General features: G+C 35.8%; 1 protein-coding gene across 1 annotated transcript; it reads right to left on the bottom strand.

The window, feature by feature from the left end:
* Nucleotides 1–1,496: 1,496 nt before the first annotated feature.
* LOC110808283 (pfkB-like carbohydrate kinase family protein) lies at nt 1,497–15,880 on the bottom strand. The gene is made up of 11 exons (XM_022033728.2): nt 14,852–15,880; nt 14,402–14,478; nt 14,160–14,269; nt 13,937–14,060; nt 12,564–12,626; nt 12,288–12,451; nt 12,052–12,110; nt 3,256–3,322; nt 2,240–2,305; nt 2,024–2,152; nt 1,497–1,938 (listed from the first exon to the last, which is right to left on the bottom strand). Exons 1-11 carry the CDS (start codon nt 15,051–15,053, stop codon nt 1,911–1,913), a joined length of 1,089 nt encoding a protein of 362 aa, XP_021889420.1. The 5' UTR covers nt 15,054–15,880; the 3' UTR covers nt 1,497–1,910.
* Nucleotides 15,881–24,404: the final 8,524 nt, after the last annotated feature.

The following is a 24,404-nucleotide window of genomic DNA, read 5'->3' as shown; positions in this document are numbered from 1 at the left end:
GTTCAATTAAATATATAATTATGTGTGAGTTATTTACCTTTAATTATAGGAATTTTCTAATTTTTTCCCTTCAAGAATTTGTTATGTTGCTAGAGAGAGCCCATACATTTAGTAGAGAGGATGAAGATCATTTTAACAACATTAAGAAAAGAGAGTTCCATAATTGCTCGGGAATATTGACCAAGACAATAAAAGTCTAGTGCAAGCATGAATTAATAAATAATCATTCGTTTATACACGATAATAGATTTTCCCAAACCTTGAGAATTTCTTTCTGATGCATCTTCTTTTTATCTTTTTTTTTTTTTTTCCTGTTCTTCTCTTACATTTTTTTTTCTCTTTTTTCCTCTTTTTTTTTTCTTTTTGTCTCTTCATTTTTTTCATTGTTTTTTTTATTATCCATATTCCCATGAATTTCATTTCTATTTCTCGTTAAGATTAGCGCTCCATGAGCATTCCTTCGAACTTTTTCCCTAATTGAAGCCGAGCTTTCCCACATCATTAAGAGAGTGCTCACAGTTAGGTATATTTGATCTCAAATACTAAGATTTGTGATAAATATATTTTTAATCCTTAAGGTGTCAAACAACATTTCTGTTCTTATAATTGATTGTTTTATCTTGTACAACTGCATGTAATAGGGCACTCTCAATCAAATAAATCTTCTAAGCTGGTCAAGTAAATGCCTTAATTTGCTTAATTTCTATTTTATGTTCTTATTTTTAATTAATTTATACACTCACCAAATATTAAACTTATAAAATGCTAAATTAGACAAACACATAATTTAGAGCACAACACAAAAATATCATACTAGAACAAAAACAGATCAATTAAATATTTGCAGCAAGTTATTGTGCTCAGATAAAGTCAAACTTTAACTCCTGATTATCAAGTAACTTTTTTTTCTAAAAGAAAAAAGAGAAAAGAAACGTACGTCTTATATTTGGTATCAGTTCAACAAGTAAGCTTTAATATAGAGGCGCACTTTACTCCATATTGGTATGATGTACATGGATTGATATGATACCATTTTTTTTTTTTTCCTTTATTAGTTTTAAATTTTGATTAAAACAGGCGACGGAAGAGTAAATATTTTATTGTTTCTTTCTCCTTATTTCCTCGTTCAAAACATAGCATAAAACTCCATAAATAATTTAAACTAAATTCAGTTTTATTACTTCACCATTCAAACCGAGCTAAACACTTTCTTTTCGGAAAAAGACCAACTGGTGCTTTTTCAAAAAGAAAAATTATAAGTTTCAAACCACTAGACAACTTCTATAAATATGATTAGTTTACTTTAGATTTGATTTCTATAATTTTTTGACAATGAATAAATCACAGTTATAGAATTTACAAACTAGTCTGTCATCTTGAAGCACCTACCAGTTACTTCTCTGTTATGTTTTTTATCAAATTGAATTACTTGTCTCAAGCCAAGTAAAATCATCTACAGTCACGCATAAAGATTGAAAAAGTTAAATGAGAAAGAATTACCATAAATACACACACATATATATATATATATAGAGTTAGTTGCCTTCTAAAACTGATCCAGACGGGCAAAAATCTTAAACACTATAATGTATACTTCTTACCCTTACTGCCTGGCATAATCTAATCATACTGCCCTTTAACGCCCTTTTAACCCGATGAGAATAGTAATTCACATCAAGTCTGTCTTTTTCTCTCCCCAATAAAAGGAAAAAGAAAGAGAAGTAGCTCTGAGAAAGGGAAAATAACATAGAACAGTTCACCCATCAAAATTTCTTTATTCTTCTGAAGTACTTGTCAACTTGAGAATTATTGCTAGTGTTTACTTGCGTGCACAGCAAGGAGACTGAGGTTGAAGATGGTAGTCTCTTGAAAGCTGTTGTGCTATAAACTCTATTCTTGAATCCACAGGATTAACAAGCTGGGGAAAGATCCTCCAAGCTGCAAAAAGCTTGAGAGCCTTAATACAAGCTTTCTTCTTTTAAATTCTTCCCAACCAAAGATAATTATGATTTAGACGACATACCTTCTTCCTAAGCACTCAATGATATCACTGGTGAGGGTTGATCTTTTCTTATTCTCAAAAGCAAGAGATGCCGCTTTCCTCAGCAAAGCAGAACCAGCAATGCAACCCAACATGGTTGGATTGGTTGGACTGTAAAAAAGACATAGGAAAGAATACTAACTCTAAAAACATGGAGCAGGATTGAGGAACACAATGAAAAGCTGCAAGATGCAGAACCTGCTAGTCATATTTCCTCCCGTAGCTTTGACATGTTGCCATGCCCATGACAGAAATACTGCAACACTGTTAACAACAATAGACTTTATTGGGATTCAAAAAGTGTCCTTCGGTGAAACAAAAGCTGAAGAGAAATTTGAAGCTTATTGAGTTACTAAAAACTTGAAAAAAAGAAAAAAAAAAGAAGAAGATGCAAAATGGATCATGTTTTTCTGTTTAGCATCTGAATATCAAGTTTCTGAACATACCATCAGCAAGCATAACAGAGAAACCACCCCATCCCCTCTCTATCTCTCTCTCTCTCTCCCCCTCTCCCTCCCCCTCTCCCTCCATCTATTGTTACATCTTATTTTTGGTCATTATGTTTGAACTTAATCAATTGTAATTATGAGAATCTTCCACCCAATTTTGTCAACGTAACAAAAAAAGGAGTGAATACTGGCATCTTAAAAGCACAACTCTACATCTGATTGATATTGTTGGAAAAATGGGAGGGGCATGTGCGCAATGGGTGTGCATGAAGGGTCAACCAAGATGGATACTCATTTGGATCAGACGAGAAAAAAGAGTTGTTGAGGCCTCCTATGTAAAATATGATTTATTACATAAATATTTCTTAGTATTATAATATTTCCGATCTAGTATCTTTCCATTCTGAATTAGAGACAGGAAAAATTTTCTTCATCTTCCATTATTATGATAAATGTTAAATATCTAAGAGTAATAAGCATCCTGTGCAGATAATATCTGAAAATCACAAGAAGTGATTTTTTTATATAGTTCTTTAACTTTACCCAGGTACACCACGAGAAAAAGTATCTCAGTAGATGTGTGCAATAGAATTTTAAAGATAGCCAAAGTGGAACAAAAGTTTAACTATTATCATAATAGAAATTAGATAATTATTACTACGGTAACTAAGTTCGGGAAAGAACTGAAGAAAATGGAAAGTTCTTTTAAGTTGTGCAAATTCAGCATAACTTAATACCGGCCAGAAAATTGAAAAATGGAATTACCTTCCAGAAAGAATATCACCTTGACCACCACACCGACGAGGGGAACCATATATGCTCACTGTTTTAACTGCAAAAGGAACATCAATTATTATCATAAAGAATATCAGGGATTTATATTGCACCAACGAATTTTAAAAAATTAAAAGTAAATCATGATGAAATAAAAAGGCTGGTAGCACATACTCCATAACCCAGATATGATCAAAACAAGAAAGGGAGCTTCTCACAAGGTGGATTGGGTAAAGAATTTGCTGATTTCAGGGATACAATAGTTGCATGAAGAGGATGCAATATGATCACAGGATAAATAATCTTCACAAGTTCATTGATTTCATTTATGTGATGGGACTTGGGTACCAAAGGCAGATTTGTGTGCTTTTCCAGTTTCCCTTGATCTATTTACATTATTTTCACAAGTTTTCCTTTTTCTCGAGAGAAATAAGTAAAGATGTAACATAAAAAGGCATGGAGGGGCACCTCCCCATAGAGGAGAATTACATGTCATTAATAAAAATGAAGATATCTATGATGTCCTTCAGATTCTATCTAAAGACAAAAAGATCACCCTAAAACAAAATAATCAAGGTCTGGAACCAATTATCTCTAATATTGACAAAGATGACAAAATGTCTTCAAAAATCCTCATGCTTGCTTCTTTCTAAATTACCCCCAAACCTCGTCCATAATAAAACCACTAAACACCCAGGACAAGTAATGGAGGCACAGAGTCAAAACCTATTAACCTTCTCGTATCAGTGCATCAAAAGAAGATATAGTTGGGGGGATTCACTCTCTTCCAAAAACATATGACATTTGTTGACAATGCATCTACAACATCAGCTTCCAGGCAAACATCGGTGTACAGGAGATGCTTTTCACTTCCAAATCTGCTTCCAAGGGAATCTAGAAAATCTGCTTCTGAGGGAATCTAGAAACAATAGGTCTGGAAAAAATGTTGACTAATATATTTTATTATTTAATTAGTTATGATGATGTATTTAGAATTATATTAAAATACTAATCTCCTGTAATTAAAATTTAATATAATAATAATTTTCTTATCAGTATGTTAAGAATTCTATAAATATCTCAGGTGTAACAATTTAAATGGTGAGAAATAAAATTAATATTTTTTTTCTAAAATCAACATTTGTATCAGAGCCACAATAAGTTATTTTAGAATTCTAATTTTAGAATTTTTCCCAAATACTAAAATAGTAAAAATAGACTAAGTTGGTACTCACCGCCACCCCAGATGGAGTCACAGCCGCCGCAGTCTTCTCGTAAATCCAGCACGCGTTCTGTTCCTCCAGTTCTCTGGTATCTGGCGCGCACGGGAACATTTCGCCATCCGCCTTACAGCTTCGTATACAGAGACTGAATGGCTTCGACAGTCAGTGCAGATTTGTGACTCACCTCTCTGGATCTGGTCTCAATCCGCCTGCCGCACCTTCGTCTTCTCCCTCCGTGCCTAGTGGACAGATCTGATCTCTGCGCCTCTCTCCGGCCTTCTGGTTTCCTGATCGCTGTTGGTCGCCTCTTGCATGCAGATCTGGTATGTTCTGCCGTGCACCAATCTTCTTCTTCCGGTGCGTGCAGAGCCATGCGCAGGGAGTCTTTGAGCCGAACTGAGCCGTTTTTCGAGCTGATCCTGAGCTGAGTGAGGCGAGCCGAGTTGAGGCAAGCCAACTGAACCAAGCCGAGTGAGTCGAGCCGCTCTCCCTTCAAGCTGAGTTGAGCCGAGCCGATTTGAGCTGCTTCTTGAGCCGAACCGAGCCGAGCCAAGCATGAGCCAATCCAAGTCGAGCCCGAGCCAAGCATGAGCCAATCCAAGCCGAGCCCAAGCCAAACTGATGACCTGAACAGAGCTGAGTCATCCACGCCTAAGCCAAGCCGCTGCCTTGCCAAACATATTTGCTTTCTCCGTGCGCGAGCAGCTCTGAGCAGCCTTTTTTGGTCCTTTTTCAGCTCCTCCGCACGCGGCCGCCTCTAATTTCGCAACCAGGCCTTCTCCATGCGTGAGTTTGACCGGCCTTTTTTTGTCCTTTTTCCAGCTCTTCTGTGCACGTCCGCTTCTAGTTTCACGATTTGGTACAAATCTGCTTCGCGCACGAGCCGTTCCGACCAGCCTTTTATAGTCCTTTTTCCGATTCCTCCGCGTGCGTACGCCTCTGGTAGACTGCAAGATGACTTAATCTGCAAGTTGGTCATGTGTAATATTCCTTCACTAACTTGAAAGGGGATGTTGACTAACATATTTTATTATTTAATTATTTTTTATTAGTTTATTAATTTATTATTTAAATTGTTATGATGATGTATTTAAAATTCTACTAGAATAATAATCTCATGTAATTAGAATTATAGTAAATAGTAATTTTCTTATCAATATGTTAAGAATTCTATAAATATCTCAAATGTAACACCTAAAGAGTGAGAAATAAAATTAATATTTTTTTTCCAAAATCAACCAAAAAAAATTATGGTAGAAGGATTTCTTGTACCCTCTCTTGAGTCCAAAGATAGTAACCATATGAGATAGCACCCACAAGTTGCCAACTTATGCCCTCTCATCATGGCCAAAGGAGGTGGCAAACGACAAGTTACCAACTTGTTCCCCCTTGCATTGAACATTTTAAAGAACTTGCAGAACAACTATTCGAGAAATTTGCTCAATCATGAACATTATGGGAAAAATAACATGTAGTAAAAGGAGATTCCTTTGTCATGCAACTCACTCCTTCATGTAATTCTCCAGGACCAACTAATGGGATCTTATACACTCTTGACCCTTTTGATACACCTTTTAGGGCTAGTAAAGCTTCTTAACAACCAGCAGGATTTCCCTCTACTAGAGGTCCTAATTTAAAATTACATTTCAACACTTCTATAATGAGAATCAACTTAAGGATGATCCCATAGTCAATCATGAAAACCGAAGACCTCCATCTAGGCAAGAAACTTTGGTCCATGATCCACTTGTTAGACATGATGGTAAACTACTTAGACCTCTAGGTAGAAATTAAGGTTGGGATAATATGTGAATCACAATTTCCCCCTATCCCTCCAAATAATCAAGATAATTCCTCCAATATCACCGAAAAAAAAGTCAAAACTAGGGTATCAAATTTTGATCAAAGATTAGATCCAAGATTGGCATTGAAAGTATGGAGGGTATTTCGACTGTTATGAGATAAATAACATTGAACAACTTTGTTTTGTTAAAACTCATTGGACTTGCTAAGAAGTATTTACAAAGGATCTTGCAAAATCAAGAGCAATTGAGTGAAACTCTCATAAATCATGGGGTAATGATGATACAAGATCAAATGATTGAGAACTTTTTAAATCTTAGGCAAATCTCCTCTATTGTCCCATATTACAAATCATGTTTTAACGAGCTTATCCTTAGATCTGAGACTGAGGAAGAATATTTTATTTCTGGAAGTAGATTTTTTAATGGCCTAAGACAAGTGTTATGAGATAATACATGTCTTAATTTTTTAGAATAATTAATTATAAATATCTTAATAGTATAAATATGTATTTATAAATTAACTATGTAATTAATAGATACATTTATGTGACTGTGGATTATTTTTATTTGTATTTTCATTGGTTGTTGGTTTCAGTTTTCAGTTTGTAATATAGGAGGTTAGTAGGAGAGAAAACAGGGGGAAGCAGATGTAGTAGGCAGTTCAGAAATTAACTCCTAAATAACTACTCCCTCTACATATCTAAAAATCTGCTGCTGTCTTTGTGAAAGTTTAGTTTCTATATAGAAAATTTATCAAAAACTTAAGTACTTTAACTCTAGGAGACTGTCGGATTCTTTCTCAAGGAGTACATACATTTAGATCAAGATAATAAATATCTTAATTTTTTAGAATAATTATTTACGCATATCTTAATAGTATAGGCCTAAATATTAAATTAGTCCTATACTATTTTTAAATATTCGAATTGATCCCTGTATTAATTTTTTTACTCTTTTGTCTTCGTACTTTCAAAAAAAATGTGTATCAATCCCTGTCTATAAAATGTCACTAACAATATTAGTGGATTTACCACGTGACAATAAATTGTATACGTAACTATTTCTATTTAAATAAATTTTTACGTTACATGTCACATGACATCTGACATGTAAAAAATATTTTAATTTTTAATTATTTTGATATAACAAAAAATTAAAAAATAAATCATTATGCGCCAAAGCCGTCCTCAACCTATCTCTCTCCCTCTCTCTTCTCTTCTTCTCCCACTACCCTCTCCCTATCCCTAACCACCATTCTCTCGACTGCAACCCACTACTCTCTCTCTCTCTCTCTCTCTCTGGCCTTCACCATATGTAAATGAAGGCAAAAATCATGGATAGACTGCATAATTATCATAAGAAAGAATAACAGGTAAAATTATGTACCTAACAAATGTCACATTTTGGCATCTGTGAGGAAAAACTGGTGAGAAGAACTCGCTGGTGCTTGCTAGCGAGGTTGTTGCCAGCATGTACCTTCTCATTGCATATCCAGCAGAGAACCACATCATCTTCACAGCACAGCATGCTTGCCTCTGCTGCCTCCAACATGTTCCGCTAAATCTTCATCTCTCTAGATTCTGCAGCTTCTGACTCTAGCACTTTCAGACACTGTGAAGTCCTCTGTTTACTTTACTCTCCGGTAGGAATTCAGAATCCAGAGAATCCTCCCTATAAAATCATCAGAAAAGCTACTCTGTCTACAACCTATAATTCCCTACTTCCTCCATATTTTGAAACCCTCCCGCCTCTCTTTGTATATGTGTATATATCCACATGTATCTGCTCTGTTTCTCAATCCTCCAATTTAAAAAAAGTTTTTGCTACCATAAGATCTCATGGAAGAGCAGAGGGTGGTGGAGTGAATGGTGGTGTGAGATGGGGAGAAGTTAGTGGAAGAGGAAGAGAAGAGAGAGAGAAGCGGGTTGAGGATGACTTTGGCGTGATGGTGCGTCTCTGTAGAACCTGGAAGAATTTATTTATTTTTTTAATTTTATGTTTTTTATTTTTAGTTTTTCACTTTCTTATATTAAAAAATAATTAAAATTTTAAATACTTTTTATAGGTCAAATATCACATGACATCTGAAGTGAAGATTTGTCGAACTAGAAACAGCTATGTATCCGACTTGCTATCACGTGATTTTTAGAGGATTTAATAGACAAAGACTAGTACACATTTTTTTAAAGTAGAATGACCAAAAGAATAAAAAAATTAGTACAAGGAACAATTTGAATATTTGAAAACAGTACAAGAATCAATTTAGTATTTAGGTCTAATAGCATATACATGTACTTATAAATTAATTATGTAATGAGCAGATAAGTTTATGTGGTTGTGAGATTGTATTTTTATTGGTTATTGTTTTGTATTTTTAGTTTCTAGTGTGGGAGGTTAGTAAAAGAGAAATAGGAGAGAGCAGATGTAGTGGACAGTTATGGAATTAACTTCCAGACAGTTGCTCCCTGTGCAGATTTAAACTCTTCTGTTATCTTTATAAAGATTAAGTTTTTATGTAGAGAATTTACAAAAGTTTCTTGAGTACTTTAAATCCAGAAGATCGTTGAATTCTGTCTTAAGGAACCCATATATTTGGATAAAAATGGGTAAACGAATAAGAACACTAAAACAACCTTTAATACCTACTGATTTTCGGATTAATCATCCCATAATGAGATATGTAAATCAAGATCCTAACAGCATCATAAATGCAATGTACATGGGTTGTACCCCTTGGTACTGATGTTTATATACACTACACTTTTATTTAAAAAAAAAAAAGACCCAAACAGCATCATATAAAGAGAGAACTTCTACGACATTCTATTGACTGCCTAGAAGAAGCTTATTACAAAGCCTTGGAGATTGACCACTATTTAGGAGATTCAAGATTGTCTATGACAATTACCCAATCACCTCCTAGAAGAATATGGAATCTAATTGGTGAAAAACCAATAAACGGAAACAAATGTTAACAAAGTTTTATATTAAAAGGAATAAGATGATTTAATTTCTTTCTCTAGTTATTTCTATTATAGATTTTAATGAATTAGCTATTTTCTATTTAATAGGATTCCTAAACAGCATATTATTATTTTGGTTACGTTTTGACGTCTACCCATGAATAGGATACCATAGTTTAGTTATTCGGTACATTTTATAATTATTACACAAATATTAAGTTATCAACTTGATGATTGAGACCCAAGATCTCTAGATTCAGTTCTAAATAAATTTGCCTTAAGTATTGTGTTCAATCTCAGTTAGCCCAGCATCAATTTCTTTCTCTAAATTACGGTTTCTCTCCCTTTCTTTCCCTTGTTCCTCTTTTCCCTCTCTCTTCTTGCCTGAACTTTCTGTTTTCTCTCTTCCGCTCCCAATCTCTTCTCTTTCCATATTAAGCTCCAGTAAAAAAATTGTTGCCCTTATTTATCAAATAACAATTATAAAATTAAGAAATTATATTCTACATCAACAGTCCCGCCCATCCAAATCACACTTGGCAACAATTACCTCCTTCATATGCCTCCCCTGTAGTACATGAACTACCAAAGCCATTTAGCCAACAACAAAGCTTTGCACAAAATTGTAAGAAGTTTTTGATCGAGGTCGTCCAACCCCACAACACCCCCCCCCCAAAACCCCAAATATTTTCTTCTACACTCCAAGCCACAAGATGAAAACGCATATAATTCTTAGAAATACCTCTAAGGAAACAACGTTGTAAGGTTTAAAGCCTCTTGGGAACATTAGATGGAATAAGAAAAAGAAAGAAGATAGATGGACAAATTGGAGAGAGTAACTTTTGATGAGAGTAAGTCTACCACCATTAAAGTGAAAATTCTTTCTCCGATAAGACAATCTCTTCTCTGTCTTGTTAATAACTAGGTCCGAGATATAAGATACTTGAATTTACCACCTAGTGGCAAGCTGGATCTTTAATAGGGAAGTGAGGCAACACAAGATCCAAATGTACTAGATAATTCATCCACTTCCACCCCATAATCAAAGGAGACTGATTTGGATTTTTGCGAGTCAATACGGAGGCTAGAAACTACTCAAAGCAAACTAGGACACATCTATTATTCATCAAGAACTCTTCTTCGAGATTAAAAATTAACTACGTATGACCAATGAAAAGTAAGTGAATGACCTCCTTTCTTGATTCACCACTACCATTGTCCAACCCTTCAATGAGATTACAAGATCTCACTTGATGTCCTGTTAAAAGCCTCAGTTGGCGAAATGAATAGAAAGGGGGCAAAGAAGATTCTCTAGGTTGAGACCTCTAGAGGACAGAAAGGAACCAAAAACGTCCCCATTAACAAACACAACAAAGTAGTAGGTGGAGATACATCTCTCAATCCACTTAGCCCATATAGGACCCAACTCCATCCTTCTCAACTCATAAAACAAAAACGAAGGCACATGGCCATAAACTTTCTCATTAGCAAGTTTGTAAAGAAAGCCTCTTTTCCCATATTTAATACTGGAATACACAATCTTGTTTGCAGTAAAAGCTGCATCAAGGATCTAACAGGCCTTTCATAAAGCTTGTTGAGCTTCTCCCATAACTTGGCAAATCACCCCACTCAATCTGTTGGCAGAAACCTTCGCAATAAGTTTGTAGATACTACCAACTTAAGTTGATTGTCCTTAAACACTTTATATCAGCGCACCATCACCTCTTGAGAATCAACAAGGAGGGTGGAATTCAAGGAAATCACAAATTTTTTCCAGAAAAAAATAATAATAAATAATCATCAACAACCTTCATGACACCTGAAAGGATAAATTCGAAGACTTTTGCGGAAAAAAAAAAACCATTAACATAAAACCCCATATGGCCAAGGGCCCCTGTCCCCGTCACAACTTAACATAGATTGCATGGACCTCATCTTCCATGACACCATCCTGAATCTCCATCCTCCCATCGACACCATCCTATCAAGTTCAAGGTCATCTAGATTAGGTTACAAAGAGTCTTCCTCCAAAATTTTCACAAGTTTTCATGCTTATACAAGTCAAATGAAATTGATGAATGCTTCAAAGGTAAGGTGCTTTGGGTCAAGCATATGAGTAGAGCCTATCCTAGATGCTATTCTTCTAGTTAATTAAATCTCACCACCATATAGCTTGAGCCAAAAGGATAGCATCCAAATCACAACTATGATTGTAGAGGTTATGAATATGCAACTGAAGTATAGAGAGGAGCAGAATCCATTCTAGATTCCCATCCTTCTAATCAACAAAATCTCACTACCCATATATCTTGAGCAACAAGGTGATTCCTATATTGCAACCACAAGAGTGGTTCCAGGTTTGCAACTGAATCATCACAGGACAACTCCAACATCACAACCACGATGATAGAGGTTCAAAATATGCAACAGAAGTAATGGAGGAGCAGAATCCATTTTAGATTGCTATCCTTCTCATCAGCAAAACCTCACCACCCATAGCTTCAGCCACAACACAATTCCTATACTGCAACCATGACATTTGTGGTTCCAGGTTTGCAGCTGAAGCATCATGACATCCAAAAAATTGGGTTTTATGAGACCAAAACGCACTAACGAACTTGCAGTTCAACCATCCTGCAAGTCATCGCATGCAGTGACTAGCCACACCCTGTATAATTCTACACAAACTGCAATATTCCCAACCTAAATTTTGTGCCATACTATCATTTTAAACAGAAAAAAGTGTTGGAAAGGTTGTAAAACAATAGATAATTATGTAATAATCCAATTCCTTACCTATCTCACCATCACTAATAACATCAGATTTTCCTTTTCGTAAGATAGTTACTCCAATCCTGATAAAAAGGAGTAAAAACTCGTTAATAGTAGCTGGCCATCATTGATGCTTTCTTGACAAAAAATTTTCGCCATATTGATGTGACACAATTTGCCACCTTATAACCATGCTAAATGATGCATATTGGCCAAGTATTTTACCCCTCTAAAAATTTAAGAAAACTGACACCACTTACTGTTTGGCAAGGGAAAGTAATTGCTTGCAACCATCTTGATCATTGACTTCACAATTTAGTACTTTCTGGACCAGGCGCTTGTATTCATTCACATTTGGGGTCAGAACAGCAAAGGGATAACCACTGATAAGATCAAGATTGTTTGTTACCAGAAACAGCCCATCCTAAGGAATCACAGTCGTAAGAAAAATACGTAAACAAGTGATCAACTTTGAAATACAAAAATAACTAATCAATCCAAGAACAAATCACAAACAACATTAAATATTGACTTACCCCATCTACAACAACTGGAACATTTGACTCTCTTGCATGCTTCATGATTTTACTAACACATTCCTGAAGATTATACACGTCTTAGGAATTTCGCAGAGACTTTACAGAGAAAAATAATAAAAGATAGAAACATAATGTACAGCTGAATGACATCATTAGGACATTTCGCACTATTAAATAATTGATTGTGATCAATTATCTCAAAAGTATAAAATTTTAAAATAATCAGTTCAATCAATTATTTAATATGATGAGATCTAGTATATAATAGTTGGGAATATCATCTACCATCCAATTATCTGTTCACTCACTCCTTTGCCTGTTACTGGATTTTGAGTTTTGCAAAGTTCATCAATCTTCATTTAGCTTGCATTCCCTTACTCATCTTGGGTCTTCATGCCTTCTTTTAGGTTTAAATCAACTTACTAATCTTAAAAACCATACTTGCACATTCGGACATGTGTTAACATAGATATTTTGCTATAGTTTGATACATTTTGGTATATTTTTTAATTCCTCTTTTGTAAGTTGGTGGTGTCAATCATACCCTAATTTATCCGGCCTAAAAATAAAAAAAGAAATGAGGGGTAATAGGTGCGAAGTGCTAACAAGAAAATGTTTAATATTCACCATTTAATTATTATTGTTATTATGATTATGCTTTCAAAGAAAAAGAAGAGAAAAATAAGGAAGCACAAAACTCCTATACCAAATAACCCAAACCCAGCTCAAACTTGCCTAGCCCACCAATTTCGGCCAAACAGAAAAACCCAGCCTCCAGCCTGTTGAATTCTCTTCCCAAGCAAGCAACCCGGCCCAGCATAGTTTTCAGAGTGCCTCCACTTTATCATTGTTGCACTATTTGTCACAATAGCGAAAGGTGGCACCCCTTGGTGTTTATTTACATCATTGCTTTTTTCTCTCTAAAAGAATTTTGCAATGAAAGAATTGAAAGTTAGAATTTCCACAATATTTCACTCTGAAAGAGAATAAGATAAAAAGAAAAGGAAGAATAATAGAAACAGAAGGAGCATTCCAAATTTGAAGAACCCACGAAATCAGACAAGTCTTATTGTCGAACAGCCTTTGATTATAGACTCATTTTAGAAATTTGAAATTTCTGAAGTAGCCAATTCAGAATTATCATTGCAGAGTGGAAATAATTGACTCTCATAATTTTCAGCATAAAAGTATTTAAAATTTCTGTATAAAGAGACAAAAATAAAAGTTATGAATGTGCGATATATCAAGCTTAGAAGCAGAAAACACGCACTCATCCACATAAAGGATAACCTATGTGGACATGCTTCATGCAGAACCAAATATCTTATGTAGTAGAAAGGAAAACTAAATGCGACTCAAAAAGCACATACCAGAAGAAATGGATCCCTTCCCAGTCCAGGACCAATAACAAGGCAATCAAAACGTTCCATCCACTTATCAACTTCCACAAGAACATTTTGTGAGATGAATCTTCTCTCCTGATCACTTAAACCACTGTTTTCATAATAACAGTGCCCCAACGGGGAAGAAATTAATAAGTAAAAGTTGGCATAGGAATAAATAGAAGTGATTGGGCAGGAAAAGAAAATGAACCTAATGGTATATGATTCTTCTAAAAGAGGGTGCACTATTAATTCTGGACTATAACTTTTGATAACTGGAGCAGCATCTTTGGTACAGAACACATGGGACAAATCAGCACCCTACAAGGGGAAAGGAAAAGAAATGTGTTTGTTCAACATAGCAGCTCCTAAATGCAGTAATCACAAATCATTTACTTTCAGAAATTCTATGAAAGTACAAGGCAAGAAAAAGAAAGAGTATTTCGTACTAACGATTTTCAGTGCTGAAATTGCAGCAAAATATGGAGCACCTGTGTATTCACGGCATCCACCAATAACAGCTACCTTTCCTGTTCAAGTATGGAGGAGAGAAATTTAATTTTCGTTCTCTGGAGAAAAAAAAATAACAAACAAACAAAAACAAAAGACAAAAGATAGCTAGTCCTTTCGCTTCCAGTTATAAATTTACCCTAAAACCTCTCTTCCTTGACATTGTTCTTCTTCCAAGTAATTATTTCCTCAAAAAAAAAAATCTCAACACTCAATATTGCAAGGATTCACTGAACATCAAGTAATCATAAGTTACCATGTTACCGTAATAATTTCGTACGGCAGAAACATGATCAATCAAGCGATAAAATATTATCCATTCAGAAGTAACATACTATAAATTTGCATTGAAAAATCAATTAAAGAGAGACGTCGAAAGCGCAATGAGCTAACCTGCCTGGCCTTTATGCCTCTTAGGGTCAAGAGAGGGAGTGATAGTTCTCAAGATGTTCTCGGCATCTGCCTCCAAAGAGACTTCGCTCATAGACTTCATTGACTGAATTCTATTATGGAGATGACTTTGTCTGTTGTACCCACCACCGAGAGACCTAATCAAGAAGTGCTGTCTTCGCAGCACGGAAGAGGGTGATAACATTCAGCTCTTCACAAAATTCAACCCACCATTACGGCAACGGTTAATTAACATGAGATAAGCAATATCTCTTGCTTCTTCAACTCAAACTTTAAGAAACAAAAAGAGAACAGAGTGACAATTGACCTCAGTCTTGGAAACTTCTGAGCGGGTTTTGATGGAAATGGAACCCCGATAGATTCAGACTGTTAAATATATGTATATATATGTGTGTGTCTGGGTGTGGGTTTGGCGAAGGGCAAGCAGGTGGGTCCCACGTCCAAAGCAGGACAATTTAAACGACGTCGTTGGAGGCTAATTGTAAATACTGGAAAGATCGAGCGAAGAACAGGCGGAGAGAGAATGAGAGAAAGGGCAAAGCTGAATGCGATTCGATCAGGGATAGTGATAATCGGATCTTTGGCGTTCGGATACTTGACTTTAGAAATCGGATTCAAGCCGTTCCTTCAAAAGGCACAAGAAGAAGAGCAAAATATTCGTCTCCAGCCTGATTTCTCTCTGTGTCCTGAACAACAAGAAGAACCCTCAAGCTATCGCTCCTAACGACTCAGGTACTCGGTTCACTTGTCTAGCTTCAGGATTCATTGATTTTAATGTTAGAGATGTAGCTTTTTACTTTGTCAATACGTGATTATGCGTATATATTAAGTGGAATAAGGCCAAGAGGATTAAAATTTTTGGAGACAGTACATGGAAGTGTTGAAAATGAGAAGGATTCTCTGAAAAGCCAAGATGGCGGGGTTGGATCTCAGCAGTAAAGCGAAGATTACTTAGAGACGGCCAACCGATAGGCAAAAGAGAATCAACTAGCTTTCTTCTGATTTGAGTAGCTTATAATAGGGAATATGCTAAACCTGGGAACTGGGCTTGGTCATCCTTTGCCTTTTAATGGCATTTCTTTTCCTGACAAATTTTTTGGTCAACATGTCTTAAACTCTTTACCTTTGAAGTTCTGCCATATAAAAGTCACTGATAATGCCCTAGTCTAGACTTGGGATGTGAATGAGTTAATCTCAATGTATTGCTGTTGAAGAAAAATGTTTAAAAAAAAAAGAGAAAAGAGTGAGATTACATTTTTTGTTCCTCAGTATAAACCAAAAGTATATAAAGACTTTGGGAACTCTAGAAAGGGCAATCTCAATACTCACCTGAAATATCCTAAAAGACAAGGTAATGGTCAGAGTACTAATGAGGAGGTCCTAAAACTGTCATTAAGAAAATTGTCAAGTGTTTCTTCTGCAAGGAGAGTGGTTATAGAAAATTTGAATGTTAAAAGTTTAAGTCAAGACTAGAGAAAAATAAAATTGAAGGTAATCCTATTTCTCTCGTTTGCTTTCAGTCCAATTTTGTTAATGTGCTACCTAATTCATGGTGGCTCAATAATGGGCGCACTTGTTCACATTGCTATTACATTGTAGGGGTTCAAAACTAAATGGAAGTCAAGTAACTTAGAATGCAAGCTTAAAGTGAGAAGGATGTTGAAACAAATGTCGAGCTTATAGAAGTTATTACACTAAAATTAGAGATTGGCTTTGAATTAATGTTGGAGAAGACTACATACCTTTTTTAGACATAATTTGATTCTGTTTCTATTTTGGATAATTTAGGATATTTTTTCAATTTTAGAAATCGAAAAGTTAATATTTCTTTTCATTCTAAAAGTATTGCTTTTAGTGTTTTTTTTAATGATCTTTACGAAATGTGTTTGGCTCCCTATTGATTTTTGTAACAATTCCGTAAATGCAAAATGAAATATATAATAATTTAAGTGCGAAAGCGAAATAAAAAGTAAAAGTTTACATCCCTTACACAATAACTTAAAAGTACTAAACAAACATTTCAGAATGAATTCTCTAAAAAAAACACGAGAAATGAGAAAAGTAAAGGAAAATATAAAATATTTAGTATCTACTCGCAATTTTCTTGTGGATCGGGTTCGGGAACTAGGTTCTCTTGACCTGAAATGGTTAAATAAAAGATGAAGTACACTAGTTCAGTAAGGACATCACACTATATCACCGGCACAAAAGTAAAGGTTGGTAGAAAATCAAAATAACTAATGGAGCACTAAATTTAAACCAATACATTTATTAAAAATAAAATCATTTCTCTTTCACTTACCATCGGGGAATTTATGAAAACAAATTATAAAAACAATAATACCACACAGATCATAATTTAATGCACGATCAACAACATATAACATATCATAAATTCACATTCATTAACAATAAATTAAATAATAACTGTTTCTCGTTTCACCAGTCTACTAGTATCCATGGGGATCCATAGAGGTGTCCCTGCTACATGTGAATCCTTTCCCTTAACAATCTTAATTACAGAGTCGTCCCCATACCCCGTCCGGTATGAGTTCCAAGACTTTAAACCTCAATACCCCATCCGGTATGAGGGTGAAGCAGTCGTCCCCATACCCCGTCCGGTATGAGCGTCAAATGACCAAGTCTTCATACCCCGTCCGGTATGAGACAACGTTCACGGTAGGGTTCCTTATAAACCCGATCCGTCCACCATCTCGCAGGATATCTAGTGAGACTGTTATCTTATCTGTTTATTAGATCACACCCATTTCTTGTTTTCCCTTAGTCTCCGTTACCAAATCAACATAATCACATAAATAAATAAATATGCATCCAGTAATGCAATCATATGTTAAATCCCAAGATCAAACAGTGGTCAAGTAAGGCAGTAAAACATCCATTTAGACCATAAAATATATAAATCAGATACCATCATGCTTTTACACTGTAAAATAAATCAACAGAAATCAATAGAGAACAATGTCTTATTCGGGCTGCATTAGCAATTCGTAATTAATTATACACATCTATTTAATTTGTACAAAAACTGTATTATTATTTATTCAAACTTCAAATTTATGATAAGAAATAGCGTGAGGGGTTCTTACTTGATTTGACACCGAAAAACTAAATGGTTACTGCGCCTACGGACGGTGCCTAGGTTCTCTGAATTTTTCTTCGGGAACTGAAATGTGTTTATTGTACCTATAAATGTCCCAAACAAACCCAAAAATCAGTCCCAGTGCCTACTCGGCCAATTTCGGAAATCCAGCACGGCAGCTCCGCCGTACTCCGGCGACGGCGGTCCGCCTCAGGTTGACTGTTTTCGGCCGAATTCGGTCGATTTTATATCGATTCTTGCGAGTACACACGCTAAAGGGTCTCGGTGGTCTGAAAAAATATGAAAAATCGAAACTCACCGGCGGCGGGGCTCTCCGCTGTGGCGGCTCCTCCGGCTCACGTTGCGGTTGGATGTTTCGCTTCAGTCAACCTGTAGAGAGGAAAACGGTGATCACAATGGTGGAAAAATTACAGGAAACGGGAATCGGGAAGGGTCTCATCGAAGGCGGCTTGTGAAATTTTTCACGGCGTTTTCCGGCCACAACGGTGGAAAAATTACAGGAAACGGGAATCGGGAAGGGTCTCATCGAAGGCGGCTTGTGAAATTTTTCACGGCGTTTTCCGGCCACAACGGTGGAAAAATTACAAGAAACGGGAATCGGGAAGGGTCTCATCGAAGGCGGCTTGTGAAATTTTTCACGGCGTTTTCCGGCCAATTGGCCAATTCTTTTACTCCGATTTAGCCATTGGTGGGTTTAAAATTGAATTTCGTGCAAAAGGAAAAATTTTTACCTTTTCTGGTGGTTGGAAAAAGTTTCGGTGGGCGGCAGTTGGCGATGGTCGTCTTCTCGGCGGCTGGGTTGTCTTCTCTGGCGAGGGGTTCTGACGGCTAGGGTTAGGTTTGGGTGCGGATGAGGTTATTTATACTCATCTGCTTTTGATCTAGGCTGTCAATCGCTTTTAATCTGAGCAGTCTGATCGCGATTAAATAGGGAGTGAAGCTGGGTCGTTCATCGCGATTCAATCTGGATCGTCCGTGCGCAATTCAATCTGAGTCATCTGTGCGTGCGGGAACAGACCTCAGTCATTCGATCGCGCGCGCGCGGATCGCCCACATGGCTCCCCACCGCGTGGCCTCCCGCGTCAACACCTCTGCCACTTGGCGCATCCTGGTTGGTCAAAGCTGCTGACCGGTCGTCTGACGTTGCACAATTTTTCTAAATTGCGTTTTAACCTCTGATTTTCGATTTTTCTTTCAAAAATACCCCCATAACCGAAATTTTTACCCCTTTTTTTAAAAATTATTTTTAATTTATTTCTTAACAAATTTTTATCCATTTTTTTCATTAAATTAAAATAAATTAAATTAATAAATAACTATATTTAAAAGAATGAAAAAAATAAAAACAAAAATAAATGTTGGGTGTTACAATTTTAATATATGCCTAAATATTGAAAATGTTTCCCATAAAAAGTCCTTTATGAAAAATTTTCAGATAGAGTAAACATTTAGGTCATATTTCAAGAAAAATGATTGAAAGATTAACAAATGATGAAATTTTACTTTGATGATCATGGTACTTATGTTGATTGTCTTAGCGGAAAAATTACCAAGGTTGAAAAGTCTAGTGTGTCATGTAGTTCAGATCATTAGAGAATCATTTACACTGACATCTCTGTACCTCATGACACTGCTTTATGAGACAATAAGTATTTTTTTGTATTTATTGTTGATTTTTCTCAGTATGGGTATCTTTATTTGAGTAAAGAAAATCAGTTGGTCTTGAACAATTTAAATTCTGTAAAAATAAAAAATAATTGGGAAAATCTATTAAGGTAGTACACTCTAAACGAGTTGCTAATTATTATGGTAGACATGGTACACAGAACAAGTAATGGGCCCATTTGCCAAATACTTACAAGATTGTGACATTGTTGCCCGTTATTCATTGCCTAATAGTCCCCAACAAAATGGTGTGACTGAAAGGTGCCTTAAGGAAATGATGAGTGTGATGTCTATGTCTAACCTACCTGAAAATCTTTGGGCTGAATCCATTAAGACCGCCGTATACATTTGTAATAGAGTTCTTAGTAAGTCTATACCTAAAACATCTTTCGAATTTTGAACAGGAAGAAAACCTAGCTTGTTTTGCCTTGGTGTTTGCGGTTATACTTTTGAAGTAAGAATATATAATCCTTTTGAGGAAAATCTCTAACCATCTACGTACTCGTTACTACTTTATTAGTTACCCTGAAAGGTTTAAAGGACATATGTTTTATTGTCCTACACGCAGCACTAAAATTGTAGAGTCCATGGCAGCTAAATTCTTAGAAGCAGATGTTGCAGATATTGATTTTATCCTACATGTTGATGACTCTAATCACTGTGAAATAGTTTTCATTCCTTTGCCACCGTTAGTTACCAGTGAAGCACCAATATCTGGAGGGGGGTGAGGGAGAAGATATTAATTTTTTAGCTATTGGTCGTTCCACTAGTTGTAATCTTCTTGCTTCTGTACTAGTAATTGCGGATCAATTTTGTAAAAGTACGGAACTTAAATGGAGATGAATTCATAAAATTAAATGCGAAAGCGATTAATAGAGTTAGGGTTTACATTTCTTACACAATAATTTACAATGTCAATATGCTTAGGGAAATATTCCTTCTAAAAAACAAACGGTAATTGAAAAAATAAAAAAAAAAAAAGTGAATACAAAAGTGTACTCGAACAATCTTCACTAGCACTTGAATAGAGTCCCGGTGATAAACTACTCACAACTCTCTTACTGATCAGAATTTGGATCTGGATTCTAGTTCTCTTGATCTGAAATAGTTAATGAAAGGGTGAGATACATTAGCCCAATAAGAATACCACACTAATCACAGATACGAAAAATTAAAAATTGATAAAAATTAGAAAAACAATTAATGGAGTCCTTATTTTAGTTAAATACCTTTAAACTTGAAGACGTTTATTTGATACTTATCGTAACGAGTTTTCCAAAAATAATCTATGAAAATTTATATTCATATCACTTTTCACTTTCATGCATACAAGAACAAGGGACAATAATTTTTCTTTCTTACCTTCTTACTAGTACCCCTAGGGGTTCATAGGGATGTCTCTTTCCCTACCCGTGAACCCAATATCCAATTTTACGATTAACCAGCTGTCCCCATACCCGGTCTAGTAATGGGCGTCAAACATTCCATCGACTCGATACCCCGTCCGGTATGAGAGTGACCTATATCTCCCAAACCTTTTTGGTAAGGGACTTCCTAGCCCCGTCCGACTGAGATAACATTCATAGTAGGGTTCCCTATGTATCAGGTCCATCTGTCTTTTCCCTAGGTACCCAGTAAGTCTTTCACATACAAATTTCTATCAACAAACAACTAACAAACGCATACTAATATCTCATATTAAATTTACAGATCAAATAAACTAAATTCATGCTGACGGTATATAACCAAAATAATCAGATAAGTCGATAAGACCATTAAAACTATAAATTAAGAACATGTATTATATGAAAATCAAGCAAGTAGAACAGTACAAGAAAATAAACAAGAAATCAAGACAATTGTGAATTAACCGGTTTCGACTTCATTAGTGACCTGTAATTATTTTTAGGATTTTTTAAATTTTCACAAAAATACAAAATTATACATAATTAAATCCCAATTTACCATAACGGAGAATAGAGTGAGGGATCCTTACACGAATCGGTGTTTCAAGATGTCGCGCCATGTACCATGCCTCCTAACAGGTATTTGGTTCCCAGAATTTTTTCTGCAGAATTTAAAACACTCGTCACGTACCTAAATATGTTCTAAAATTTTAAAATCGGTGTCCATAACTCTTTTCGGCCAAATTTGGAGTTCTGGCACGACGGCGGCGTCGGCCACCGCCTTCCGCCTTAGCCAAGCCAGTTTGGCCGATTTTGACCAGTTTTACACATATCCTTACAGAAAAACACGTTAGGGGGCCTCAATTGACCAAAATATTACCAAAAACACCGAATCTACTGACGGGGGGTCACTGGGTGTGGCGACTCCGTCGGTCCTTCTTCGCTGCTGGGATTCCTTCTTTGGCTAATCTTTTTTTGGCGGCCAGCAGTGGCTCTGATGCGGCAATGATCGGCAGTCGGTCTCCTTCTCCGGCCCCTGGTTCTTCTTCTCCGGTGGGAGCTGCCGACTAGAGTTTGTGTTCTCATGCGACGCGAAGTAGTTATACCCATCCCGCGTTGATCTGGGCTGTCCATCGCGATAAATCTCGTCCGTCCAATCACGCCTAGAAAGGAAACGAATCTGAATCGTCTATCGCGATTGATCTCGACTGTCCGATCGTGTCTAAGGGGAAAACGAATCCGAGTTGTCCACGCGCGCGAGATCAGTCATGGGCCATCTGATCGCGAGGCTCGCAGATCGCCTGCGTGGCACCGACGTTAGCGTGTCTTGCCACGCGGTGTGCTTCAATTCGTCGGGGCTGCTGATTAAATGGTCTTACGTGGTCGAACTTTTCCTATTTGTATTTTGATCTTCTATTTCTAATTTTTTTTTCAAAAATACTCTCGAAATTCAAATTTTTACTCTTCTCCAAAATTGCTTTCAATTACATCCCTATTTATTTTTTTTAATAATTTAATTAAATTAATTTATAATTAATTTTTTTATTTATTTTTAAAATACCGAAATTGATCACATACCAAATTTTGAGTGCGAATATTACAAATTTTAAGATCCAATTGTGACAGAGACCTTCTATTGAGACACCCATTAGGAGATCTACAAGGCAAAGAAGATCAGCCATATCAGATGATTATGTAGTTTATCTCGGAAAATGTGATTATAACATTGGTCATCACTTGTCCTCAATCTGAAACGTGGGTTGATGTGATAAGGGATTAGATGTAGTCATGGCATAGAATGAGGTATAGGAGCTTATTGAGTTACCAATAGTTTCAAAGTGAGTTGGTTGTAAATGATTGTTTAAAGCCAAGAGAAACTCTAAGGGTAAAGTTGATTGTTGTAAGAGTAGACTAGTTGCAACGATTCTACTAAAAGAGAGGGCATAGACTTTAATGAAACCTTTTCACCTATTTCTTCTAAAGATTCATTTAGATTCACCATAGCTTTGGTGGCCCACTTTGATTTTGCATTCCACGCAATGGATGCTGGAACTACCTTTTTAAATGGTAGCATTAGTATGAGGTTTATATGATACAACCAGAAGTTTTTCCAGTGAATGGTAACAAACACATAACTTGTAAGTTGAAAATGTCCATTTATAGTTTGGAACAAACGTCTCACCAATGGTATCTCTAATTTGATGAAGTATTTCTCTCAGTTTTATTGAGAATAAGATAGATCAGTGTTTCCATATGAAGGTCATTGGGGAGTAAATTTAACTTTTCAGTTTGCTGTATAGATGACATTTTGCCTGCAAGCAATGGCCTTGCTTTACTTCATGAAACCAAGTATCTTCTGTTTACAACCCTTGATATGAAAGGTCTTAGGGAAGCTTCCTTTGTACTTGGAATCAAAATTATATGTGATAATCACGTTGTTTATTTGGACTTTTCCACCAGGCTTATATTAGAAGGATATTTGAGAGATTTGAGCTTTTAAGTTACAAATATACAGATGTACCTATTGTTAAAGGTGATAAATTTAATAAAGAGTAATGTCCTAAAAGTAAACTTGAAAAGGAATTTATGAAGAACAAACCTTATGGTAATGTGAATAGCAGTATATGTATGTTCGAGTTAGTATTACACCAGATATTTTGTTTGTTATTAACACCTCAAGAAGGTATTTGTTTGATCCAAGTCCTGATTATTGGGCTACAGCAAAGAAGCTGACGAGATATCGTCGGAGAACTTAGATTACATGCTTGTATATAAGAATGTTAAACATCTTGAAGTAATTGGATATGTGATGCGAACTTTGCAGGCTATACTGATGATTTCAAGTCCTGGTCATGATATATCTTTATGTTAGTTGGAGGAGCAATATCTTGGAAAAGTTGCAACAAACTTTTACTATGTTTTTTTGGGTCTATGGCACCTTATAGAGCCTTTGCACATGCCTTTTGGCTTAAAAATTTTATCTCAAGGCTTGTGGTTGTTGATTCCATTTGGACCTCTTAAGACTTTTTGCAATAACGCTTCTGGTTCTTTAGAAAGAACAATAGAAGATTTAATGATCCTAAGGACAAGAAACCAAGTACCTGATACTCAAGGATTTAGTAAACAAGAAAGCATGATGGTCAACTACATTGAACTTGATACTAGCTAATCCATTGATCAAAGGACTAAGACCTATTGTATTTAAAGAACATGTTATGAACATGGGTATTTGATGGTCCTTCGACATACTTGATTAGTGGGAGTTTAACTTATTGATGCATGACCATTTTGATTAGAATTTTGTAACCGAGTACTTTTTATCAAATGAAATAGAATTCATGAT

This window comes from Carica papaya, chromosome 3, assembly GCF_054855325.1.
Source record: "Carica papaya isolate Zhongbai chromosome 3, ASM5485532v1, whole genome shotgun sequence".
In the NCBI taxonomy this organism is placed as follows: Eukaryota; Viridiplantae; Streptophyta; class Magnoliopsida; order Brassicales; family Caricaceae; genus Carica; species Carica papaya.
Note: the sequence above shows the minus strand (reverse complement) of the source record. Positions and strands in the feature narration are given on the sequence as shown.